At 42.5% G+C, this 23177-nt stretch overlaps 1 protein-coding gene across 1 annotated transcript in view; it reads left to right on the forward strand.

The window, feature by feature from the left end:
* DLG5 (discs large MAGUK scaffold protein 5) overlaps nt 1-23177 on the forward strand; it is a gene marked incomplete in the record, with an annotated part of 215519 nt that overhangs the window by 159992 nt on the left and 32350 nt on the right. Inside the window, 3 exon segments of the mRNA XM_073596836.1 lie at nt 604-734; nt 2834-2998; nt 5044-5227. Of these exon segments, the coding sequence (XP_073452937.1) occupies nt 604-734; nt 2834-2998; nt 5044-5227 (480 nt within the window).

Here is a 23177-nt window from a genome sequence, read left to right on the forward strand (position 1 = left end):
GCTATACTATGTTTATTTTATTGTTTCCTTAAAGGGACCCATTTTCTTTCTTTATTATGGCCATGGCTGAAAAATAGAATGCTTCTTTATCCAGTAAATACAAGATATTGCATACCCTTAATGTGTAGCCTTCTGACAAGCCTGCAGGTGGAGCACTAATCTCCATTCCTCATGTTTTCCTCAGCTTACTACCTTTTGTAAAAGCCTGTTTACGAAGATCAATCGCTTAAGCAGAAATGTACACACAGATGTGAAAAAAAATGTTACTGATCGGATTGGCTCTGTCTGTCCAGACAGACAGCTCCTGCTGCACTGTGTATTTAGACAACCAATAGTGGTCTGGGAATTCTTTGCTAGGTATTAAATGCTTACTTGCAACACATATAATTAAAAAAGTATGTGTTCCTGGTCTTATCAATGAAGTATTTTAGCTCTGGGCTTGGACACTCTGCATGCAGAGAGATGCTAGTTAGTGATCATATACATTTTTGTTGCACTAGCTAGCATTAAAATGTGGACATTCAGTACCGTTTCCTTTATAGTGACAAAATCACATATATCATGGGCAGATCCTGTTGATTGTTTTGTGTGGTATTCCAACAGTTTAATGGGATAAATCTGAGAAATGCCACTGAGCAGCAAGCAAGACTGATTATTGGACAGCAATGTGATACCATCACTATCTTGGCTCAGTACAATCCTCATATGTGCCAACCCCTCCACTCGAGATCCAGGTGACCTTTTTTTGTGATGTTACTTTCTGCATTATAACATTTTATTGTTTGTGAATATTACATTGTTTTGTTTTATAGAATAGGAAATAAGCGGTCTTTGTAGTAAACTACTTAGACAGTTAAATGCAATTTTGTATTACTTTCAGTGGGAATGTATGTATATGATTATTTTATATGGTCAAAACCCAGCTTGTGCTTATTGGACATCCCATTCCAAAACCTTGGGAGTTAATAAGGCATCCCCCCACCATTTGTGGCTATACCAGCCTCTGCTATTTTGAGTTTGTCTTTTTGGAATTTTTTTTCTTGTTAGATCAACGGTGGATTTTTAAGGTCAGGTACTGATGGAGATAAAGACCTGACTCGAAATATATGCATTCCAGTTCGTCCTAAGGGTTTTCTTCTGGGTAAATGTCGTGGGCTCTGTGTGGGACATTCAAGTTCCTTCACACCAAACTCTTTAAACCATGTCTTATAGACTTGTTAGACGAAGTTGGAAGCACATTGTTGTCTAAAATGTATTTTTTGTGTAGCCTGCAAGCATCTACTATGCTCTTCACTGGAATAATTTATTCAAATGGAGGCGTGGCCACATACCTTTGGACATAGAATGTATGTTCGCTATATGGTATTTGTTGTAATAAATTACAATCATCTGGGCAAACACAGCACAATTGTGTTTTTAAGTGTTTTTTCTATCACAAGAAACAGCAACTGCTGCTTATCTTTTTTCAAAGATGCTCAGCCAAAAAAAAAAGTTTAAAATGCCTTGTGGCCTAGAAATGCATTGATTCGGCGTAGGAAAGGAATCTGTCCATAACCCCTAATGTGGAGGACTGGTGTAAATGGAGTATGCAGAGGTATCTTAAATGTTGCCTTGATGGAAGCAGGCAAGTCCATGCCAGATGGTACTTGGTACCGGAGCATTTGTTAAAAATGTATCCAGGCCCCTTAGCTACATGCTTCAGGGGTTGTGGCCAGATAGGTACACCATTGCACATATGGTGGACGTGTCCTAAGGTTCGTCGCTTTTGGATAAGGGTTCACTCATTTTTTTTCTCAGTCACGATGGTTAATATCACTAAAGATGCGAGTATAGCCCTACTAAATAAGCCTGTTGAAAATGAAAATGTCCCATGACATACCCAGACCTTGATCCACTTTATGTCCTTAGCTAAAATCGCTAAAGCAACAGCGTGGAAATACCCCGTTATAGATATTGCCTTAATGAAACGGAAACTTACGTGGATCATGTTGAATGAAAAAATCATGAGTGTCCTACAAGATAAACAATACACCTTTGATAAAATATGGTCCCCTTGGCTATCTGCAGGTCCCGGGAGAGCGAGGCCGATAATGACTTGAGAACAGACCGGACAGACTCGCTTCTTTTTCCTCCCTCTCTCTTTACCCCTTCTAATGTTCCCCTGATTCTAGCCAACATTGGCATCATGCTCTAACTGTTCCCCCCCCTTTTTTTTTTTTTCCTTCTTTTCCTACTCAAACAGCTTACATTTAGAGTCGGAGGATTGGAGCCCCTTATGGGGAACCGTCTATTGCCTGGTAACGGGAAGTACTATAGAAGCTATAATCACTGGACTAAGGCTTTTCCATTTTGTAGGCCTATTCACAGTGATTACACTTTAGTGAGGTCTCGACCTCAAGATCTTTATGACTTATTGGTCCTTATTCTGACTTAAAGGGCAGTCGTCTGGACATCTACCGCCCAGTGTTAACAATGTTCTTGTATTATACTATGTTCATAGCTCAATGCTTATTTTCTTTGTTTACTTCTGTTGATGTCCATGTGTTCACTGGTGGCCTTATGGAAAACCTAACCTGTTTACCAAGATCTTCTTGTGGTGTTTTATCTGCTCTCCCTCACACTTATGTACCATTTCTTGTTGTATGAATCGGAGCATGCAAGGAATGTTTGCTGCTCTGTAAAGTACTCACTTTTTTGCCTTTTTCACAATACTAATAAAAACTATTGAAACAGAAATGCATTGATTTTATATATATTTTCGTTCCCTCATTTTTCTTATACTTAGAACTGCCTACTTTATCATAATGTCTATATTTTATAAATATTCCAACAGTTCACGACTGGATGCAAGTACTTCTCATTCCACGCCGCATGGTAGTGGAGCGGCGACACCTGACAATCATTCCGTTATTGACACTGTGAGTGAGCAAGATGAGGGAACTATGACTCCACCTTCAAAAGAAACCACACCCAGCACAAGTCCTCGCAGTTCTCTCAAGTAATATATTCAATATTTTCATGCTTGCCTTTATTCCTATTCCATGATACCTCTACAGAAGGTGCTTTTTCTACTTTTTTTTTTTTTTTTTTTCTTTTAACTATTAGCTCTACACAATAGTAGATACTTTATTTTTGTTACTTTTGATTCAGCTGTCCGTATTTGCTAGAAAGTTTTAGATAATGGTCCAGGATATACAGCGGGTAAAATGAGTATTAAACACATCACCATTTTTCTAAGTAAATATATTTATAAAGGTAATATTGACATTAAATTTTCACCACATGTCAGAAACAACCCATGCAATCCATACATACAAAGAAACCAAAACAAGTTCAGAAATTAAGTTATGTGTAATAAAATGGAATGACACAGGGACAAAGTATTGAACATGCTAACTGAAATGTATTTAATACTTCATACAAAATTCTTTGTTGGTAATGACAGCTTCAAGACACCTCCTGTATGTAGTAACTAGTCGCATGCATTGCTTGGAAGTGATTTTTGTCCATTCTGCCACACAATCAGTCTTCAAACCTTGGAGGTTCCCGAGGGCCTTTTTTATGAACTCTGATCTTTAGTTCTTTCCATAGATTTTCTATTGGATTCAAGTCAGATGATTGGAAGGGCCATTCTAGCCGCTTTATTTTCTTTCTTTAAAGCCAAATGAGAGTTTCCTTGGCATTGTGTTTAGGATCATTCTTGCTGAAATGTCCATCCTTGTTTCATCTTCATTCTCCTGGTAGATGGCAGCAGATTTTTATCAAGAATGTCTTGGAATATTTGTCCATTTATCCTCCCTATAATGAAGTTTGCCAGTACTATATGCTGAAAAACAGCCACAAACCATGTTCCCACCTCCAAACTCCACTGTTGGCATGGGGGTGTTTTTGGGGTAATGTGTAGTGCCATTTGACCTCCAAACATGGTGGGTATTATGGCATCCAAAGTGTTACATTTTGGTCTATATTCTCCCAGTATTTCATAGGCTTGTCTAAATGTTGTGCTGCAAACTTTAAACGAGCTTCAACATGTATCATGCGTGTTGAGCGTGCATACAGGCCATCAGTTGAGAATGAACCAGCTGATATTAATTTGCACTGAGGAGAGGCAGGATTGCTTTCTAATTACTGATATTTCAGCTGGTGTCTTGGCTTTCCATGCCTTTTTGCACCTTCCTTTCTTCATGTGTTCAATACTTTTTCCCGTGTCATTCCATTTTTTTACACATAAATTAATTCCTGAACTCATTTGTTTTGGTTTCTTTTTATGTATGGATTGCATGGGTTGTTACTGACGTGGGGAAAATTTATAGCGCCTTTAAAAATATATTTACCTAGAAATATGGTGACGTGTTCAAAACTTATTTTACCCGCCGTGTATTAGCACTTGACACACACACACACATGCTATTAAGGTGAATGTAAACCTTACAGTAAACTTCTCTAATTTGATCCCTTTTTGTTCTGTTAAGATTTCCATTAAAACTGTTTTGATAAGGGCAAAAAAAACTTGTTGATTCTGTAAGAGAAAATCTTTTAGCTTGTAACTTCCTGTGTACTGTGCCTTTGCTATATTTAAAATCTCTAATTTTCATCATCCTTGCCCATGTCTTCATTGTGAACTACAGGAAACCTCTGCCATTGTGTGCAGAGGGAGGGGAAAGGTTCTGTAGTTCAAATTGGAGCGAGCTGCCTAAGGTGGCAAGCTGCTCCTCCATAGATATACTACAGTGAAGTGAGCATTGTCACATTAAGACAAGACTTGTGTTACTAGAAGGATCACCTGGAGGTGATAAAAGGAAAAAAATAAATAAAACGCAGGCACCACTTTTATGGACAGATGAGCTGCAGTATTTTAAATGTTTTTGTCTGAGAGTTTAAATGCACTTAGTCATGTTACAGCAATTTCGTAATATTGTCCTTCTGTCTTTACTTTGTATATCCATGTCTATGTACAGCGTACACATACTGTATATAGCATGATCTTTTATTGAAGTTCGCACCTGAGTTTACAGGTTGGACTTAAACTTTTTTTTTGTTTAGGACGCCTGTGGATGGTGTAAAAAGACATTCAGAGGTTCGTACAATCACCCTTTCTAAATCTCCAGTAGAGCTTGGAATGCAGATCTGTGGAGGTAATCTTCATGGGATATTTGTGATGGATTTTGATGAGGAGAGTGCAGCTGGTGGACTGTCGGGGTTAATCCCAGGAGACCTGATTCTAGAAGTAAGTAGAAAGTATATGCTCATACTTACCGAGTGGGACTGTTGCTCTTCTGAACAAAGGGTCAAATATGAGTCTTTTTCCTAATCGGACATCCCAGAACACAGGGTGACTTGATCTCCATTATGATGGGGTTATGCTGCCATCTTTGGGTGATTGGGCACTGGCAAAAAAGACCGGAAATCACCTCCTAGGCATAACCCCTCCCCGTTAGGCAAGGCTTCAGTTTTGTTTAGTGTCCTAGGTGGTCTGGACATTCAGGGACAGCCTATAATGTTGCCGGTCAGCATTGGACCCTGTGCAGTGGGACCCTGTTCAATGATATATTGCCTTGCAGATCAGTAGGGTGCTATTACTGGTCCAGGGCAGTGATCTCAAGCTGGAGAGTCAAGTCCCTGAAGACCTTTTGTGGCACTGCAGGTAAATGCCCTGTTGATACCCTCTCTATATACGCACCAGCAGGCCATGTCTCCTCAATGGCAGAGAGGAGGGGATGTAGATGGTAATAGGTCCCAAATACCTTCCCTCAGGGCGGAACCTGGGCACAGCCCCTTGTGCAATGCATCCCCTGGGGGTCAGTATGTTTCATGCAGCTCTGACTCCTTTCACCTATCTAGTATTTCTGTCTGCCTTAATCACAGCTCAGCGTTTTAAAATATCTGACCCTGGATACAATCCAGACCAGAGTGATCCTCCCTCCAGAAAAAGTAAGTAGAAAGTATATGCTTATACTTACTGAGTGGGACTGTTGCTCTTCTGAACAAAGGGTCAAATATGAGTCTTTGGCCCAGTCTGAGGTCCTGAGCACTCTGGAGAAGGTTTTCGTCCAGGATATCCCTGTACTTGGCCGCATTCATCTCTCCCTTGATTGCAACCAGTCATCCTGTCCCTGCAGCTGAAAAACACCCCCACAGCATGATGCTGCCACCACTATGCTTCACTGTTGGGACTGTATTGGACAGGTGTTGAGCAGTGCCTGGTTTTCTAAACACATACTGCTTAGAATTAAGGCCAAAAAGTTCTATCTTGGTCTCATCAGACCAGAGAATCTTATTTCTTTTTTTTTTAATTGGAAAACCAACTTTATTAAGAAAATATATGCTTGGTACATAAAAAATAATATAAGCCAACATGGCCAGAGCAGCAATACATACATGAGCACATTAAGTTATCTACATGATATCGGGTGAAATATCCACCGGACATGAAGCCAGTACACAGTAGAGAAGAAGGGAGAGGAGGGGAAAAGAAAAAGAGAGGAAGATATCAACATTTCAAGTACGTGTTTCACCATCCTCCAGCCATCTGTTCCAGACCTGCTCATATTTAAGCGGGCATCCTCTATGTACATAAATCAGCTTCTTATATGGGAGAGTGTCATTAATTTATTTTTTCCAACACTGGATTGTAGGGGGTAGGGCCTGCATCCAATTACGGGCTATCGCTTTTCTCGCTAAGAATAGCGTTTCATGTAGAAAGGTATGGAGGGGTTTGTCAGCGTCTAAGTCAGGTAGGAGACCGAGCAGACACATCTTTGGGTCTAGAGTAGCAGGAGAGCCCATCTGATCGTGGAGGAAGCGTATCACTTGTATCCAGTATGTTTGGATAATTGGACAGGACCATATAAGGTGATAGAAAGAGCCTGGGGTGTGGTCGCATAGGCGGCATCCTGGATTATGCATGGGTTTGAAACGCGCTATCCTCTGAGGAGTCAGATATGTTCTATGTATGATATACAACTGTGTTAGGCGGTCCGACAGTTTAGGGGAAACCTTTTTCACGCCTTCCAAGATCTCATCCCAATCCTCATCTTCAATCATTCCAATCTCCACCTCCCATCTAGTCTTAGCACTATAGGCCAGGGCTATGGAGTTGGGAAGACGGATGGCGGAATAAAGAGTGGAGATTAGTTTGGCTGGCTCAGCACCTGTGATCGTGTCTACTACGGAGGGGACTGTCAGGGATGGGTTGGAGCCAGCAAACTGAGTTTGTATAGCATGGCGAAGTTGTAAGTACCTGAAAAGGAGGTGATTGGGAAGTGAGAATTCGTCTTTTAATGTTTGAAATGTTTTAAGTCCCGTAGTCGTCATGATCTGGTGTATATACAAGATCCCGCAACATATCCAAACCGCGGGGTTCGGGATAGACAACAGCTCAGGTAGGCGTGTGTTGAACCAAAGGGGGGTGTGGGAATGAATCTGTGGAATCCCGAGTTTTTGTAGTGCCAACCGCCACACCCTCCGGTGATGTGTCAACATGCCTGCTTTATGTTGGGGGGTATGTCCTGTCAATGGGACCCTTAGGACTGATTGAAGTGGGGTATGAGCTGGGTTATCAGGGTGTTCACAGAGTAGCAGCTGGTATCTTGGTAGCTCGTTCCTGTCAAAATTATAGAAGTGGGACAGTTGGGAGGCAAGATAATAGTTCTGAAAGTCTGGAAGAGCAACTCCTCCCAAAGTCACTGGGTTTTTAAGTATTTTCCAAGATAATTTGTGTCTGCTGGATCCCCATATGAACAAATTGAGAATAGATTCAATTGTTTTGAAAAATTTTTGTGGTATATACAGGGGAGCATGCCACACCAAATAAAGTATCTTTGGGAGAAGTATCATTTTGACTAGACTGATGCGTCCCATGACACCCAGGGGTAGTCGAGCCCAATTTTGTGTCTTAGTCTTAATCAGGGTGTACAGGGGTTCAATGTTCAGAAGTATGTAGTCTGTAAGCGATCTAGTAACTTGCACGCCGAGGTACTTAATTACAGAGACCCTAGGGAGAGTCAGAGGGGGGGATGTGAGTGAGGGAGGGAAATGGTCAATCGGAAGGATCTGGGATTTAGACCAATTTATGCTTAGGCCCGAGTGGCTACCAATATGCTCTATGGAGTGGAGGGCTGCAACGAGGGAGGGACCCGAGTCGGCCAAGTAAAGAAGCGTATCATCTGCGTACATCCCAATCTTTTCTTCCAGATTCCCTATCTTAAGGCCTTGAATATTGGTGTCCGCACGAACCATGATGGCCAATGGCTCCACAGCAAATGCGTACAGCATGGGGGAAAGGGGGCAGCCTTGTCGGGTCCCTCTCTCCAGCGGGAATTGATTCGAGAGCCAACCATTTACAAACACCTTGGCCTTCGGGGATTGACACAGGAGCTGAACCCAACGAATAAAGTTGGGGCCAAGTCCAAATCTCGAAAGGCACTCCCATAGATAATTCCACTCCACGGAATCGAAGGCCTTGGCGGCGTCTAAAGCCACCACAACCCTCGAGCCGACTGCATCATGGGACCCCTGGATGTTCATAAATAGACGGCGAATATTCATAGCAGTATTCTTCCCTGGCATAAAGCCTGTCTGATCGGGGTGGATCAGGGAAAGAATAACCTGGTTAAGGCGGGAGGCCAGAATCTTGGCAAGTATTTTAATGTCAACCTGTAATAAGGAAATGGGTCTATATGATTCTGGGTATTTGGGGTCCTTACCAGGCTTAGGGATTACCACAATTTGGGCTTCTCTCATAGAGGGAGGTAGGATTCCGGTATCAAATATGGATTTGTATAGATCATGGAGTTTAGGGGTTAAAATTTCAGAGTAGGTGGCATAGAATTCAAGTGGCAAGCCATCCGATCCTGGGGCCTTAGATGCAGCCAGACAGGAAATAGCCTCAGAAATATCTTCTTTAGTAATGGGAGCTTCTAAGAGTTCACGTTGGGCGTCAGTCAATCTAGGGAACTCTATTTTCGCTAAGTAATCTTTGGTATCTTGGGGAGTGTGAGTGACCCGAGAGGTGTAGAGTGTGCGATAGAATCTCGCAAATTCCTCTGCTACTTGTTGCGGATTGGTGATGTCATTCCCCTGATGATCGGTCAACGACACCACCACAGGGGGACGTGAATCCAAGTGAGCAAGGTATGCAAGAAGTTTGCCTGATCTTTCTCCATACTCAAATACCCTTTGCCTACAGAAAAAGATGCGCTGTTTGGCCTTCTCAATATGTAACTGGGAGACCTGTTGCGTCTGAATCTTAAGATTGTTGGCCGTGCTGGGCGAGGGGTCTCGGTGGAACGCCTCCTCCAGCACCTGTAGGTGTTCTGTAGCCTGTTGGACAATGAGTTTCGATGATCGCTTAAGTCTGTTAATACGTGTGGAGAGCAGGGAGCGGGCGTGGAGCTTGAACGTCTCCCACACCATGTCAGGTGTGGCTGACTCCCTGTTGGCTGAAAAATAGTATTGCAGTTCTGTGGGGATGTCATCCTGGTCCTGCAGGGCAGTCAGCCAAAACGGGTTTAACCGCCAAAGAGAAGCAGGAGAGGCCTTCAGGAGCTGAATCGTAACCCAGTAAGGGGCGTGATCCGAGAGTATTCTCGGAGCAAAGCCCACGTCTTCCAGTTTAGGTGTCAGGGTCTTTGAAATTATAATAAAATCGATTTGTGACATTGTGTTATGGCTAGCTGAGAAACATGAAAAGACTTTAGAATGTGGGTGCTTGTGGCGCCAAGTGTCTACAAGAGCAAAGTCAGTCAGTATACGGTGTAGTCTGGTATGGGCCGGTGGGCGGTGGGTCTAGAGGGAGGTCTGGTGCGCCCATTCAGTCTAGAGTGGGGATGAGGGTCATATTAAAGTCCCCCATCCACACCGCCGGTACAGAGGTGTGTTGTGCCATAAAGGCAAGGCCCTCCTTAATCACAAGTGAGTTGTATGGAGGGGGGATATAGCAGGCAAGTATCAAAATAGGGGAGCCGTTAATAGCGGCGTGTATAAACACGTATCTGCCCTGCCGGTCCGTCTGGAGTAGTATTAGGTCGAACTGAACCCTTTTAGCAATCAGGACCGATACACCCCTGGAGTAAGAGGTGTGGGTGGCGTGGTATGCCCAACCAATCCAAGGTTTTTTGAGAGAGGATTGTAAGTGGCCCGTGACGTGGGTCTCAACTAGGGTGATGATGTCAGCATGCTGGGATTTAAGGAATGTCAGGGCGGCTGTGCATTTAATCTTATTGTGCAAGCCTCTAACATTCCACGTAAGGAACTTCAGAGAACTCATGGCGGGTAGAGGGTGCATATGATGAACCGTGGCTGGATCAGGACCGGCAGAGCAGACACAGCCACATCAGATAGCATATAACACATTGATAAATAGTATCGACAGTGCATGTATGATAATAACATAGTACCGTTAGCATAAGTAAACAGTTGCAAACATGGTGGTGTGAGAAAAATAATAACCACAACATTTTCCCTCCCTCCCAGTCCAATGCCACCCAAACTTGGCACAGACATGGCATCCCATAACCAGGTATCAACAGGGGACATCCAATGTTTAGGACCCGTTGGAGGCAAGAAACTTAATTTCAGAGGAGCATAGATACCCATATGAAAAAGAAAAAAAACAAGGGGGAAAAGAAACCAGTCAAACAAACGGGGAATGAAAAAATTCACATAAACACTAGGGGGCGACTTCTTCTCTGAGAAGCGCATGAGGTGTAAGAGCCACAGAGGTGCAGCGCCATTACGGCCGTGTAGGGGGGGGCTCCGCTTGCCATCTGGGTGATAAAGTAAAGTAACAGAGTTATTAGTGGTGTTCGATCTACTGTCCTCCACAGGCATTTCCTAGGTATAAGGGAAGTGGGGATCATGAGTCACTGTGAAATCCAGTATAGGGCTGAAAAGGATTTGCAAATCCGTCCCCCAGTTCCAGCAAAGGATATGTACATACGATGTGCCTACTGAGGGGCTCAGCAGTACAGCGTTGGATGATATTGCGGGTACGGGGGGGATCAGGGGGGAGAAAAACAAAGTACTCACAGCTTATAGGCAAGGTGTTGCACTCAGTCTCGGCGATCTCTCTGATCAATCCAAGTGGATGCTAACTCAGGGTCTTCAAAGAAGTGGGTTCGGCCCTCACATTCCACACGGAGCTTTGCAGGGTATAGCATAGCGTATTTGAGGTGTAGTACTCGGAGGCATCGTTTAAAATCCTGGAACTTGGATCTTTGACGTTGTACCTCATTGGAAAGGTCCGGAAATACAGCCACCTGTGTGTTGGTGTGGGGGATATTCCCCTTCTCTCTGGTCAGGCTGAGGATCTTGTCGCGGTCCCTGAAGTTGAGGAATTTCGCTATCAGGGTGCGCGGTGGAGCCCCTGAAGGAGGAGGACGAGCAGGGATTCGATGCGCTCTTTCCACCGCAAACATTACCGAAAATGCATCTCTGCCGAAGGTGGATGTCAGGAGGTTTTCAAGGAAACTTGCCGCGTCGTTGCCCTCGGCAGTCTCAGGGAGGCAGATGAATCGGAGATTACATCTCCGGAGGCGATTTTCCATGTCATCCTGTTTTGCACTAATCTGTTGGAGCTGGCGGCGCACCTCATAGTATGTAGTATGTTGTAGGGGGAGTAAGATGTCTTCCGCTCTGCTAATGCGTGTCTCCGTCTCTGCCACGCGGTCCCGCAGGGTAGAAAGGTCCTGTCGGATAAGGGACACATCAATTTTGACTCCCTCAATTTTGGTGGTAAGCGTGCTCTGGCAAAGGGCAATAGCATTGAGTACCTTGTTTGTGGCCACCGTAGAATGTTCCGTGTCCAGAGAGGGACCAGCGCCATCCTTAGCCTGTTGCTCTCCCTCAAGGCGGCGGTACTTGGCAAGCTTGTCAGCAGCCTCGGAAGTCTTTTTCGGTGGAGACATAGTCTAAAGATGACCAGCGGGCCTTTGGGGTGAACAAGTATGGCCGCCGCTTACCAGGCCGAATCTTCAAGAATCTCTTCTTGCCACAGTTCCAGAGCTGTCCAGTAAAGGTTACAAGGTGTGGCCGGATAGTTGTGAGAGCAGTGGTTGTGGAAGGGAGAAACTGGGCTCAGGTGGTCAGGGAGACCTGCAGCAGCACTCGCACAAGCCCACTGTGGGTGAAGCAAGATGGCCGCCGATCTAGGAACCAGGCTAGAGCCACGTGCCGTCCCACTGGCTGCCACTGGATACGGTGCTGCACTTTTAGGGGAGGTCCGGAGGCCCAGGCAGGTGAAGGTCAGTCTTTTGGGGAGCCAGGCAGGCCAGGAGGACTAATAGGGCCGTTGCTGGGTGTAGCAAGATGGCCGCCGCTCCGAGGACCAGGCCAGAGCCGCGGGCCGTCCTACAAGCTGCTGCAGGGTGCAGAGGCTCAGCGCTGGGGGCCACAGGCAATCCGGGGACCAAGGCAGGCAGAGATCAGTCTCGGGGGAGCTTGGTGTGTCCGGGAGATAAATAGGAGCCGCCGCCGGGTGGAGCAAAATGGCCGCCGCTCCAAGCACTAGGCCAAAGCCGGGGACTATCCTACAGGGAAGCCCCAGGGCGGAACGATCCGGTCTTTGCGGCCTCGGGCAGCGCTCTAGGCGGTCAGGCAGCATCAAGGGCCATGCAGGTGACGGGATAAGCCTGTTGGGGTGTAGTTTTCTGGCAGGATTGGTAGGATTAGAGCAGGATGGCTATTACAGGAGTGTGGGCAAACGGAGCACTCACTACAAGCGTCCTACTCCATAGCTCCTCAGGCCACGCCCCCCGGAGAATCTTATTTCTCACCATCTTGGAGTCCTTCAGGTGTTTTTTTTAGCAAACTCCTTGCAGGCTTTCATATGGCTTCCATCGGGCCACTCTACCATAAAGCCCCGAGGCTGCAGTGATGGTTGACTTTCTACAACTTTCTCCCATCTCCCGACTGCATCTCTGGAGCTCAGCCACAGTGATCTTTGGGTTCTTCTTTACCTCTCTCACCAAGGCTCTTCTCCCCCGATAGCTCAGTTTGGCCGGACGGCCAGCTCTAGCAAAGGTTCTGGTCGTCCCAAACATCTTCCATTTAAGGATTATGGAGGCCACTGTGCTCTTAGGAACCTTAAGTGCAGCAGAAATTTTTTTGTAACCTTGGCCAGATCTGTGCCTTGCCACAATTCTGTCTCTGAGCTCTTCAGGCAGTTCCTTTGACCTCATGATTTTCATTTGCTCTGACATGCACTGTGAGCTGTAAGGTCTTATATAGACAGATGTGTGGCTTTCCTAATTAAGTCCAATCAGTATAATCAAACACAGCTGTACTCAAATGAAGGTGTAGAACCATCTCAAGGATGATCAGAAGAAATGGACAGCACCTGAGTTAAATATATGAATGTCACAGCAAAGGGTCTGAATACTTAGGACCATGTGATATTTCAGTTTTTCTTTTTTAATAAATCTGCAAAAATGTCAACGATTCTGTGTTTTTCTGTCAATATGGGGTGCTGTGTGTACATTAATGAGGAAAAAAAAATGAACTTAAATGATTTTAGCAAATGGCTGCAACATAACAAAGAGTGAAAAATCTAAGGGGATCTGAATACTTTCCGTCCCCACTGTATATGTGTATGTGTGTGTGTGTATATATATTTAATATGCTAATGCTAGGGCCTTGAAATTATCAGTATTCATGTAAAGAATCCATGCGGCCCGTTTGATTTGTATCTGTCATTTTCTGCGCAGTCATTTCCTCCATCCATTCTCCAATCCTAGGGGCTACAGTTGTGTGCCATTTTCTAGGAATCAGTGCTCTAGTTGCACTGAGAATCTAAGTTTTGATTTCTTGGCTGTTGAAATCCATCTGGAAAGTGCCAAAAATAGGGCAATTTCTGGGGTCAATTTAAGTGCAATTTGATGTGATCCCAGTATGTACTTTCGCTTCCTCAAGAGATTTATTCAGTTTCTTTTCCCATTCTCCTATTTAATAAACTTTGTCAATCTGTGCTCTCAGAAGTAGGAAGCTGTAGAGCTGTAGAGAGAGGATATAGTATGAGAGGGAATGTCACCTGACTGACATATTTGTTTAAAGAGGTTGAGTTAGTAGTACAATTGCTTATGGTGTGATATACAGTAATTCTAACAAAGGGGGTGAGCTGCAGGTATTGGAGCCATGCACGCATTGATGGGACTTTGGGTTGAAACAGCTGTGAAAGGGATTAAATAGTACATCTTTAGCGACATTGACCTTATAGGAAGGTTTAGAAAAGTAAGAAGGGTATAGTCTCGTAGGCAGGAGGAAAATTTGTGGTTCCCAGTATAGGAGTAAGAGGTCCATAAGAAGAAAGTTGAAAGATGGTTTTAGCTGACTTCCATACTTTCGTTAATGATGGAAGGAAAAATGGTAGAGCTGAGGATGTAGGCCAGGAAGAGGGCGACAGCCATGGCATAGTTGTTAGAGGGATAGGAGAGGTATCCCCTTTTATCAACACCCAAAATCTATGATCGTTTTAAGTCAAGCCAATGAAGAATATGTGCAAGGTGCATTGTTTTGTAGTATAGCTCATTGTCCAGTATTGCCGCACATCCGTGTCCCTCTTCCTAGTGAAGATCTGATATCTAAGCCTATGCTTCTTTTCTCTTGCTAACATACTTTATGAAAACCAGATTCAGAGAGGAGAGAAATGTTTTGGAAGGGTAATTGCTACTGTCTGAAAGAGATATAAACATCTGGGGAGGAAGTTAATTTTGAAAAGAGCAATTCTGCCAAACCAGGTATATCAACCTCCCAGTGTTGCATTTTCAAACACAAGTCATCCAGCAATTTTTTATAAATAGGCTTGTAAGGGTCCAAAAAAGTGAAGAAGAACCGGAACAGGTTTTGCATGTTGAGTTGTTCAGCTGTGAGGAAAGATGCAGTACATTAAGTGCTTCAGTTTTTGTAAACTTACTTTGAAGTTGCTGAGGGCGCTGTATGTTTTGAATTCTTGTATCCTATCCTGGTATTTGACAAATATCCAAGTAGGTCATCTGCATACATCCCAAAGTTATGGGAGTGAGTTCCAATGCTAATGCCTTGGATGCAGTGGTTTTGAAAGATGGCATTGGTTAAGTGTTCCATTGCCGTATTTTCTGTTTCTTATAGATGTCAGTGGAGTTGTAAGAGTACTATACAGTGCCTTGAAAAAGTATTCCTACCCCTTGAAATTTTCCACATTTTTGTCATGTTACAGCCAAAAACCTAAATGTATTTTATTGGGATTTTATGTGATAGACCAACAGAAAGTGGCACATAATTGTGAAGCGGAAGGAAAATGATAAATGGTGGTCAATTTTTTGAAAATATCTGAAAAGTGTGGCGTGCATTTGTATTCCGCCTACCTGAGTCAATACTTTATAGAACCATCTTTCGCTGCAATTACAGCTGCAGGTCTTTTGGGGTATGTCTCTACAAGCTTTGCACATCTAGAGTGACATTTTTGCCCCTTCTTCTTTGCAAAATAGCTCAAGTTCTGTCAGATTGGATGGAGAGTGTCTGTGGGCAGCAATTTTCAAGTCTTGCCACAGAATCTCAGTTGGATTTAGGTCTGGACTTTGGGCCATTCTAACACATAATTATGCTTTGATCTAAACCATTTCATTGTAGCTCAGGCTGTATGTTTAGAGTCGTTGTCCTGCTGGAAGGTAAACCTCCGCCCCAGTCAAGTCTTGCAGACTCAAACAGGTTTTCTTCAAAGATTGCCCTGTATTTGGCTCCATCAATCTTCCCATTAACTGTGACCAGCTTCCCTGTCCATGCTGAAGAAAAGCATCCCGAAAACATGCTGCCACCACCTTGTTTCACGGTGGGGATGGTGTGTTCAGGGTGATGTGCAGTGTTAGTTTTCCACCACACATAGCATTTTGCTTTTAGGCCAAAAAGTTACATTTTGGTCTCATCTGACCAAAGCACCTTCTTCCAGATGTTTGCTGTGTCTCCCACATGGCTTCTCGCAAAGGGGACTTCTTATGGCTTTCTTTCAACGATGGCTTTCTTTTTGCCACTCTTCCATAAAGGTCAGATTTCAGAAGTTCATGACTAATAGTTGTCCTGTGGACATATTCTCACACCTGAGATGTGGATCTCTGCAGCTCCTCCAGAGTTACCATGGGCCTCTTGGCTGCATCTCTGATTAATGCTAATCCTTGCCTGGCCTGTCAGTTTAGGTGGACGACCATGTCTCGGTAGGTGTGCAGTTGTGCCATACTCTTTCCATTTTCGAATGATGAATTGACCAGTGCTCCATGAGATGTTCAAAGCTTGGGATATTTTTTATAACCTAACCCTACTTTAAACTTCTCCACAACTTTATCCCTGACCTATCTGGTGTGTTCCTTGGCCTTCGTGATGCTGTTTGTTCACTAAGGTTCCCTAACAAACTTCTGAGGGCTTCACAGAACAGCTGCATTTATACTGAGATTAAATTATACACAGGTGGACTCTACTTACTAATTGATGACTTCTGAAGGCAATTAGTTCCACTAGATTTTATGTAGGGGTATCAGAGTAAAGGGGGCTGAATACAAATGCACGCTACACTTATCAGATGTTTATTTGTAAAAAATTTGGAGAACCATTTATGATTTTTCTTCAATTACACAATTATGATCCACTTTCTGTTGGTCTATTACATAAAATCCAAATAAAATACATTTATGTTTTTGGTTGTAACATGATGTGGAACAAAATGTGGAAAATTTCAAGGGGTATGAATACTTTTTTCAAGGCACTGTAGGTGGGAGTGTACCGCACTGAGCAAATAGATGTTGTAGGATATTTGCTAGCCTTACTTAAGTCTTTCCGGTTTTCAAACCTGTCTTTTTGTAAATTTAGGAATACAGTATGCTTTTTTACATCTCTGCTCTTGTCAATCATTAAATACTCGACTTTCATTTTATTTAATTTTCATTATATTAAAAGGAATTTGTCATAATGGAAGTATGGGGAATGCTGTTTACCTGTTCATGGAGATGTGAAATTTGCCTATTTTATTGCATTTTGGTGAATCACAGTCCCTGAGAAAGTACATGTCCCTATCAGGGGTCCTGACATTTCACAGCCCCCAGGCTATGTAATTTGAAAATCAAGTCAGCAGGGGCAGCTCCCATATTTATATCCTCAGTTTCCCTTTTAAGTAAATTCTTGATTTTTTTTTTTTTTTTTTTTTTTTTTTTTTTTTTTTTTTATGAGCGAAAATGTGGTTCTCCATTTGCACCAAGTGCAGTTCATTTGGCTTTCACATCTGGGGCCTCCGCTTAAGAAAGCATAGGCACCTCTGCTGTGTTTCATCTGATTTTGGTAACTATCTTATGGGAGTCATGCATTGTATAGTGATACACGCACAGCAGCGTGTACATGCATGCTGACGTGCAGTGGTTTTCTTAGAAACATAAATAACTACATATGTATGCACACACATACAACCCGACGGTCTTTTGAGAACTATTCACAATCACCCAAACCTTTAAAGCCTCTTAGGACATTTGTTTTCTTGTACATATAACTTAGTTTCCTTCAAATGAATACTGACAAATCAGTCTCTTTACTGCATATACTGTACAACTTTTCTGCAGACATGTCATTATTCAGCCACAAGATGGCAGCACAATGCTCAAATCATGGTCAACATGAGAACAAGGATTGGACACAGTCTGGTGAATAGTCTGCCTGTAATTGTCTCCTTTTTTTTTTGTTACATTTGACTTCAAATATTTCATTGAATTCTGATGTAATTTTTAGTGATACAAAATGCAGCAGAAGAATGATTAGGGAAGTACTTTCCCCCTAATAATCCATTTTATGTGATTGGTATAGGTGGCATCTAAAATGTAAAAAGGGAAGGAGCCTTGGTGCTTCCCCTCTTACCACTTCTATCATGGGATTCTTCCCTGTTGCTGCAGACCTGCAGGTGAACTCTAGTCTTTCAACTGTTATGTGCCATTAAAAATGAGGGTAGAACTAAACTGTTTACCTCTACAGCTTCTTACACAATTCCAAGCCATGACTTGCTGATGGCACCTAGAGATGTTACTTGGTTTGGCTTCATAGAAACATGCGTTTCTTTAATAGCTAGAAAGCAGCTAGTCTGATACTTTCTTCAGTTACGGTGGAATCATAGCTGTCCTTGCATGGGACTCCTCCTGCACTAGTCCAACACTACTTCCCAGCAAATATGTAAAATACTTTTTCACTGTCTAAAGTTTAACCACTTGTCTACCAGGGTATGTTTATAAACGGTATGGTAGTGGTTAAATCAAGCTTACAGCTGCTGCTGCAGCCATGAGCTTAGTACTGGCTTTTTCAGCCAGCGAAGGGCTTTCTGATAAAAGTGAAAAGAAGATAAAAAGGACAAGGTGCGCCAGACTAAGTGCAGCATATAGCAAACGATTTATTTAAGAACAAAAGCCTAATGGATACTCGCACAGTATAGGTGAGAGCCGGGCATATGATAATAATGCTGATGTCCGTGGGCCATAAGGTCACTGCAGGGTCCAGGGTTGCATCCAGAGTGGCGTCCCAGCAAGCTGCAGAAGATGGGTCGGCAGAGCGGCGTGTAGGACCAGCCTAGTGTCTGCTGAAAGGTGTGCTTTCCAGCGTGGAACGCAAGCTCGGAGGAGTCCGTAAACTGGAAGTGACGTTCAGACATGTCAGATGACACGTTTCAAAGCTTCCGCTTTTTCCTCAGATCTAATTGGTGGTTAGAAATGTCTTATCTTTTATAGACTGACGCTGGCGGCATGTGACAGTGTCCGTGTTTACAATAAAGTTTAAGGGGCCAGAGGCATGACATATACCAGAATATTAGCACACAATTATAATACAACAACAATACACCATTAAATTAATAAAAATGGATAGAATAAACAGAGTGAAAAAAAAAAAAAAAAAAATTATATATGATGAAAAAATGAATATGGTATATCATATAATAGATGCAAAAGAGGAACACATATGTTGTCCATATGTATATACTATCATATAGATGAGTAGGAAGATATTGTTAGCAAATTATTAAAATAATTGAAGATCATTAGTTAAAAAATTATATTGTCAACAAAAATAAGTACAAAAGATGAAACAAAAATGAGTCGATTCTTACATATAAAAAATTATTAAATAAAAATCAATAATTACTATGTATGAAAAATAAAATAAAGAATTATAATAATTATATATATATATAAAATGTGTGAAATAATTAATGAAATGAGCAGGCATAGAGTAACGGGCTAGTCATGATCACAAGAATACAAACACATATTGCCATTTACACACATGTCAGTGGGTCCAAAGGCAACCATGTACAAAAGTCAGAGTGCTTACACTAATGCGTGTGCATAGGCACCCACACACAACAGCATATAGGTATGCACATATGTACCTATTCTAATATGATGGGGACTGTATGTGGTTAGATCGTGACTCAAAGGAAAAATGGGGTGGAAGAAGAAAAGGAGCGAGAAAGAAGTATGGAGGAGGCCCCGGAACCTGAAAATAATGTATGTATATATATATGTGTGTGTGTATGTATGTATGTGTATGTATATATATATATATATATATATATATATATATATTTATTAGAACAATATATTTAAAAAAAAACTCATATTATACCTGTATAAATAGTTAACTAATAAAATAAAAATAAAAAGTGAATGATTATTAAATAACTGTATTGATTTCAATTTCCTCATTGAGGCCATGGGGTGTCATTTCTCAAGTATGGATTTGATGATCCATACCTGAAGGTCAGCAATGGCTTTCGGATGAAGAACAGCAAAATGACGAGAGATACTGTATTGTGGGTTGTCTGTCTGGACAGCTCGTTGGTGCTCTCCAAACCTGGCATGCAAGGCCCTAATAGTTCTGCCAACATATAGAATCCCACACGGACAAGATATACAGTAAACGACATACGTCGTAGAGCCGTTATAAAAGGAGCTTAAAGTGATTGTAAGGGTTTTGGTTTTTTTAAAATAACAAACATATCGTACTTGCCTCCACTGTGCAGCTCATTTTGCACAGAGTGGCCCCGAACATCCTCTTCTGGGGTCCCCCGACGGCTCTCGCGTCTCCTCCCCACATCCGATAACCCCCTTGGAGAAGCGCTCTCCCAAGGGGGTTACTTTGCGGGCACGCTCCCGAGTCCAGCATTCGGCGTCCATAGCCACCATATGTATGACTCGGCTCCGGCCCCCGGCGCCCGCGTCATTGGATTTTATTGACAGCAGCGGGAGCCAATGGCTGCGCTGCTATCAATCTATCCAATCAAGAGCCGAGAACCCTGGACAGAGAGACAGCGCATCCCCGCCGTGTCAAGTTGCAGGATGCATTAAGGTGAAAAAACACAAAAGTTTACAACCCCTTTAAGGGGAAAGTTTTTCCATTAGCTATAAAAGTATTTTCGCCATGGGTAACATGGGAACAGGTGAGACATGGTGCTTTTTTGCAATGGAAGATGCCTAATAGTGGGATTAGTGTGAGTTGCTTTACCATGGTAATTTTGGTCTGAGGTTTAATTTTGCGGGGGGCAATTTTTTTCTTTTGATTTTAGGAGCCCTCCAGTATGCAATTTTGGTACTGTGGGCAAAGACTAGGATAAATGTGGGTTCTGAGTGAGAATGGACCAATGTTTCTTGAAAACATTTTCCATTTTCCTGTGACTCACATGGTATTGTGTAATATATCTAGTGACTGGCTCAGAACTCTGTTTTCTAGAGGTGGGGAAATATTCTGTTTGATAGAGAGAATGTGCTTCATCGATGAAATTTGGGGGATAGCCCTTATCAGGAAATTTTTTCTTCAAGGTGGTACATTGTAGTTTGTAGTCATCCAATCTGGTACAATTGTGCCTCAGATGATGAAATTGGCTTTTTGGGACATATTTGACCCACCTAGGGTGGTGACTACTAGAATAATGAAGAAATGAATATCCAGCCGTAGGTTTTCTATAGTTGTTGGCAGTAAATAAATTATTAATATGAAATAGCTCTAAGTCCAGAAAACAAATAGACTCGGGGTCCATTACTGAGGTAAATTATAGACCAAAATCATTGGCATTGCAATTGTTAACAAATTCTTTGAAAGAATTAGGAGGGCCGTCCCAAATGATGATGATATCATCAATATATTGACTGTAGAAGACTAGGTGTGTAGAAAAAGGGTTGTCAACCCAAATACACCTGGACTCCCACAGTCCCAAAATCAAGTTTGCATAGCTGGGGGCAAAATTTGCTCCCATAGCTGTGCCTTGTTTCTGTTAATAATCACCAACGAACAGAAAATAATTATGCTCCAAACAAAACTTGGTAGCCTGAAGGATAAAGTCGACTTGTGTATTAAGGGTAGGATCTGTGTCAAGAAAATGGGCCACGGCCTGAAGGCCAACTGTATGCGGTATAGAGGTATATAATGAGAATACGTCTAGAGATACCCATAAGTATGAGGACTCCCATGTGTAGGGACGTAACAGTTCTATCAAGTGTGTGCCGTCACGAACATAGGAAGGAAGTGATCTATGTTTAGCGAATAACTTGTAGTGATACTGTCCATGGAAGCAACTTTAGGACGTCCAGGTGGATTATTAATTTTCGGCAAATGATACAAATATGGTGCTTGGGGGGGGGAAGGTTTACGAAAGAACGCTGCCTCTGTTTTGCTGAGTATACCTTCGGCCTGTGCATGTGTCACTATTAGATCAGATCCCTTAATGAATTTGGGCAAGGGGTCTGTTCTCAATTTCTCATAGGTGTTAGCGTATGAGAGGAAGCGTCTAGCCTCCAAGAGGTAGTCCGATTTATTTTGCACCACTATTCCTCCTCCCTTGTCAGCTGGTTTGATTATAATATTAGGGTTAGTGCTCAGTGATTTTAATGCTGTGTGTTCTTGGGGACTTAGGTTATTGACAGAATAATGAGGCCTAGAGGATTCTAATAAACATAGGTCAGTAAGCTCTTTAAAAATTACCTGATAAAAAGTGGCTACATAAGGACCTTCGGACTGAGTTGGGTCTAAAAGTAGTATGTACAGACGGGGAAGAGTGAGAATATTGGGACCAAGCAATCAAGTCATCATCCTCATCTGCATTCCATAATTCACAGAGGTCTTGGATGGCTTGTCGATCAGCAGGAGTATCTAATGGACAGTATTGATCATCGGAAAAGTCTTGGATGCTAGTTTTGTTAGCCTTCATATTGTAGTGTCTCTTAAGTGTTAGATTACAAATGAATTTATTAAAATCCTTAAACATGGTAAATGAATTAGGAAAAGTAGTTGGGACAAAGTTGAGGCCCCTAGCTAGTAGCAATGTTTCTTGGTCATTCAGGTTCTGAGAGGCCAGGTTGTAGATTTTAATAGTTTCCGCAACTTGTCCGGACGTGGTATGTCTAGATTTATGTTTGAGTCTTCCCCCTCTCCTACCTCTTCTTCGTGTTTTTCTTTTTGATTACCGTTTGGCTGGGTAGGTGGATCTGGACTAAAAAAAGAGACAGTGGAATAGATGATGGGTAACCTCCAAAGGTAACTATAGGTGTATCTGAAGGATGAGAAACCTGTGGATTATGATTATGAGGATCAGTTTCCAACTTACAGCGGGGATCTGCGTGATGAGCTGAATCAATATGTATAGGAACAGGAGAATTATGATCTATGATAATTTTAGAAAAATCGGGATTAGTTTGAGAGGAAAGGTTTTTTTTATAGAAGAGGTGATTACTGGAGGTGCCTTAAATCAATCTCTTTCATCATTTTCTGGGACTTGTTGTTCACCAATCATTTTTCAACAATTGCTATATCCAAATTCTAATTATTCATACAGTGCATGTTCTGTTTTTTCCACCATCTTTTCCTTTCCTGTTTGTTGCTTTTGAAGCCTTTTTGATGTGCTGCAGACTGATCATGTATTAGAATTCTTAGGCTCTATGTTCATGGTTTGTGTGTGCATGTATTTATATATGTGTATACACATATTTATGTACATTCATTTATTTATAGATTTATGTGTGCAATACTACCGTATATACTCGAGTATAGGTCGAGTTTTTCAGCACATTTTTTTGTGCCGAGAGTGCCCCCCTCGACTTATACTCGAGTCAAGCACTTTTCTGCAGCAAAAAATTTCATTTTCCGAACCGACTTTGGGGCCCCGTATCTCAGGGCCACTAGGTGCTAGGAACCCC

Source organism: Aquarana catesbeiana, linkage group LG08, assembly GCF_042186555.1.
Source record: "Aquarana catesbeiana isolate 2022-GZ linkage group LG08, ASM4218655v1, whole genome shotgun sequence".
Taxonomy (NCBI): domain Eukaryota; kingdom Metazoa; phylum Chordata; class Amphibia; order Anura; family Ranidae; genus Aquarana; species Aquarana catesbeiana.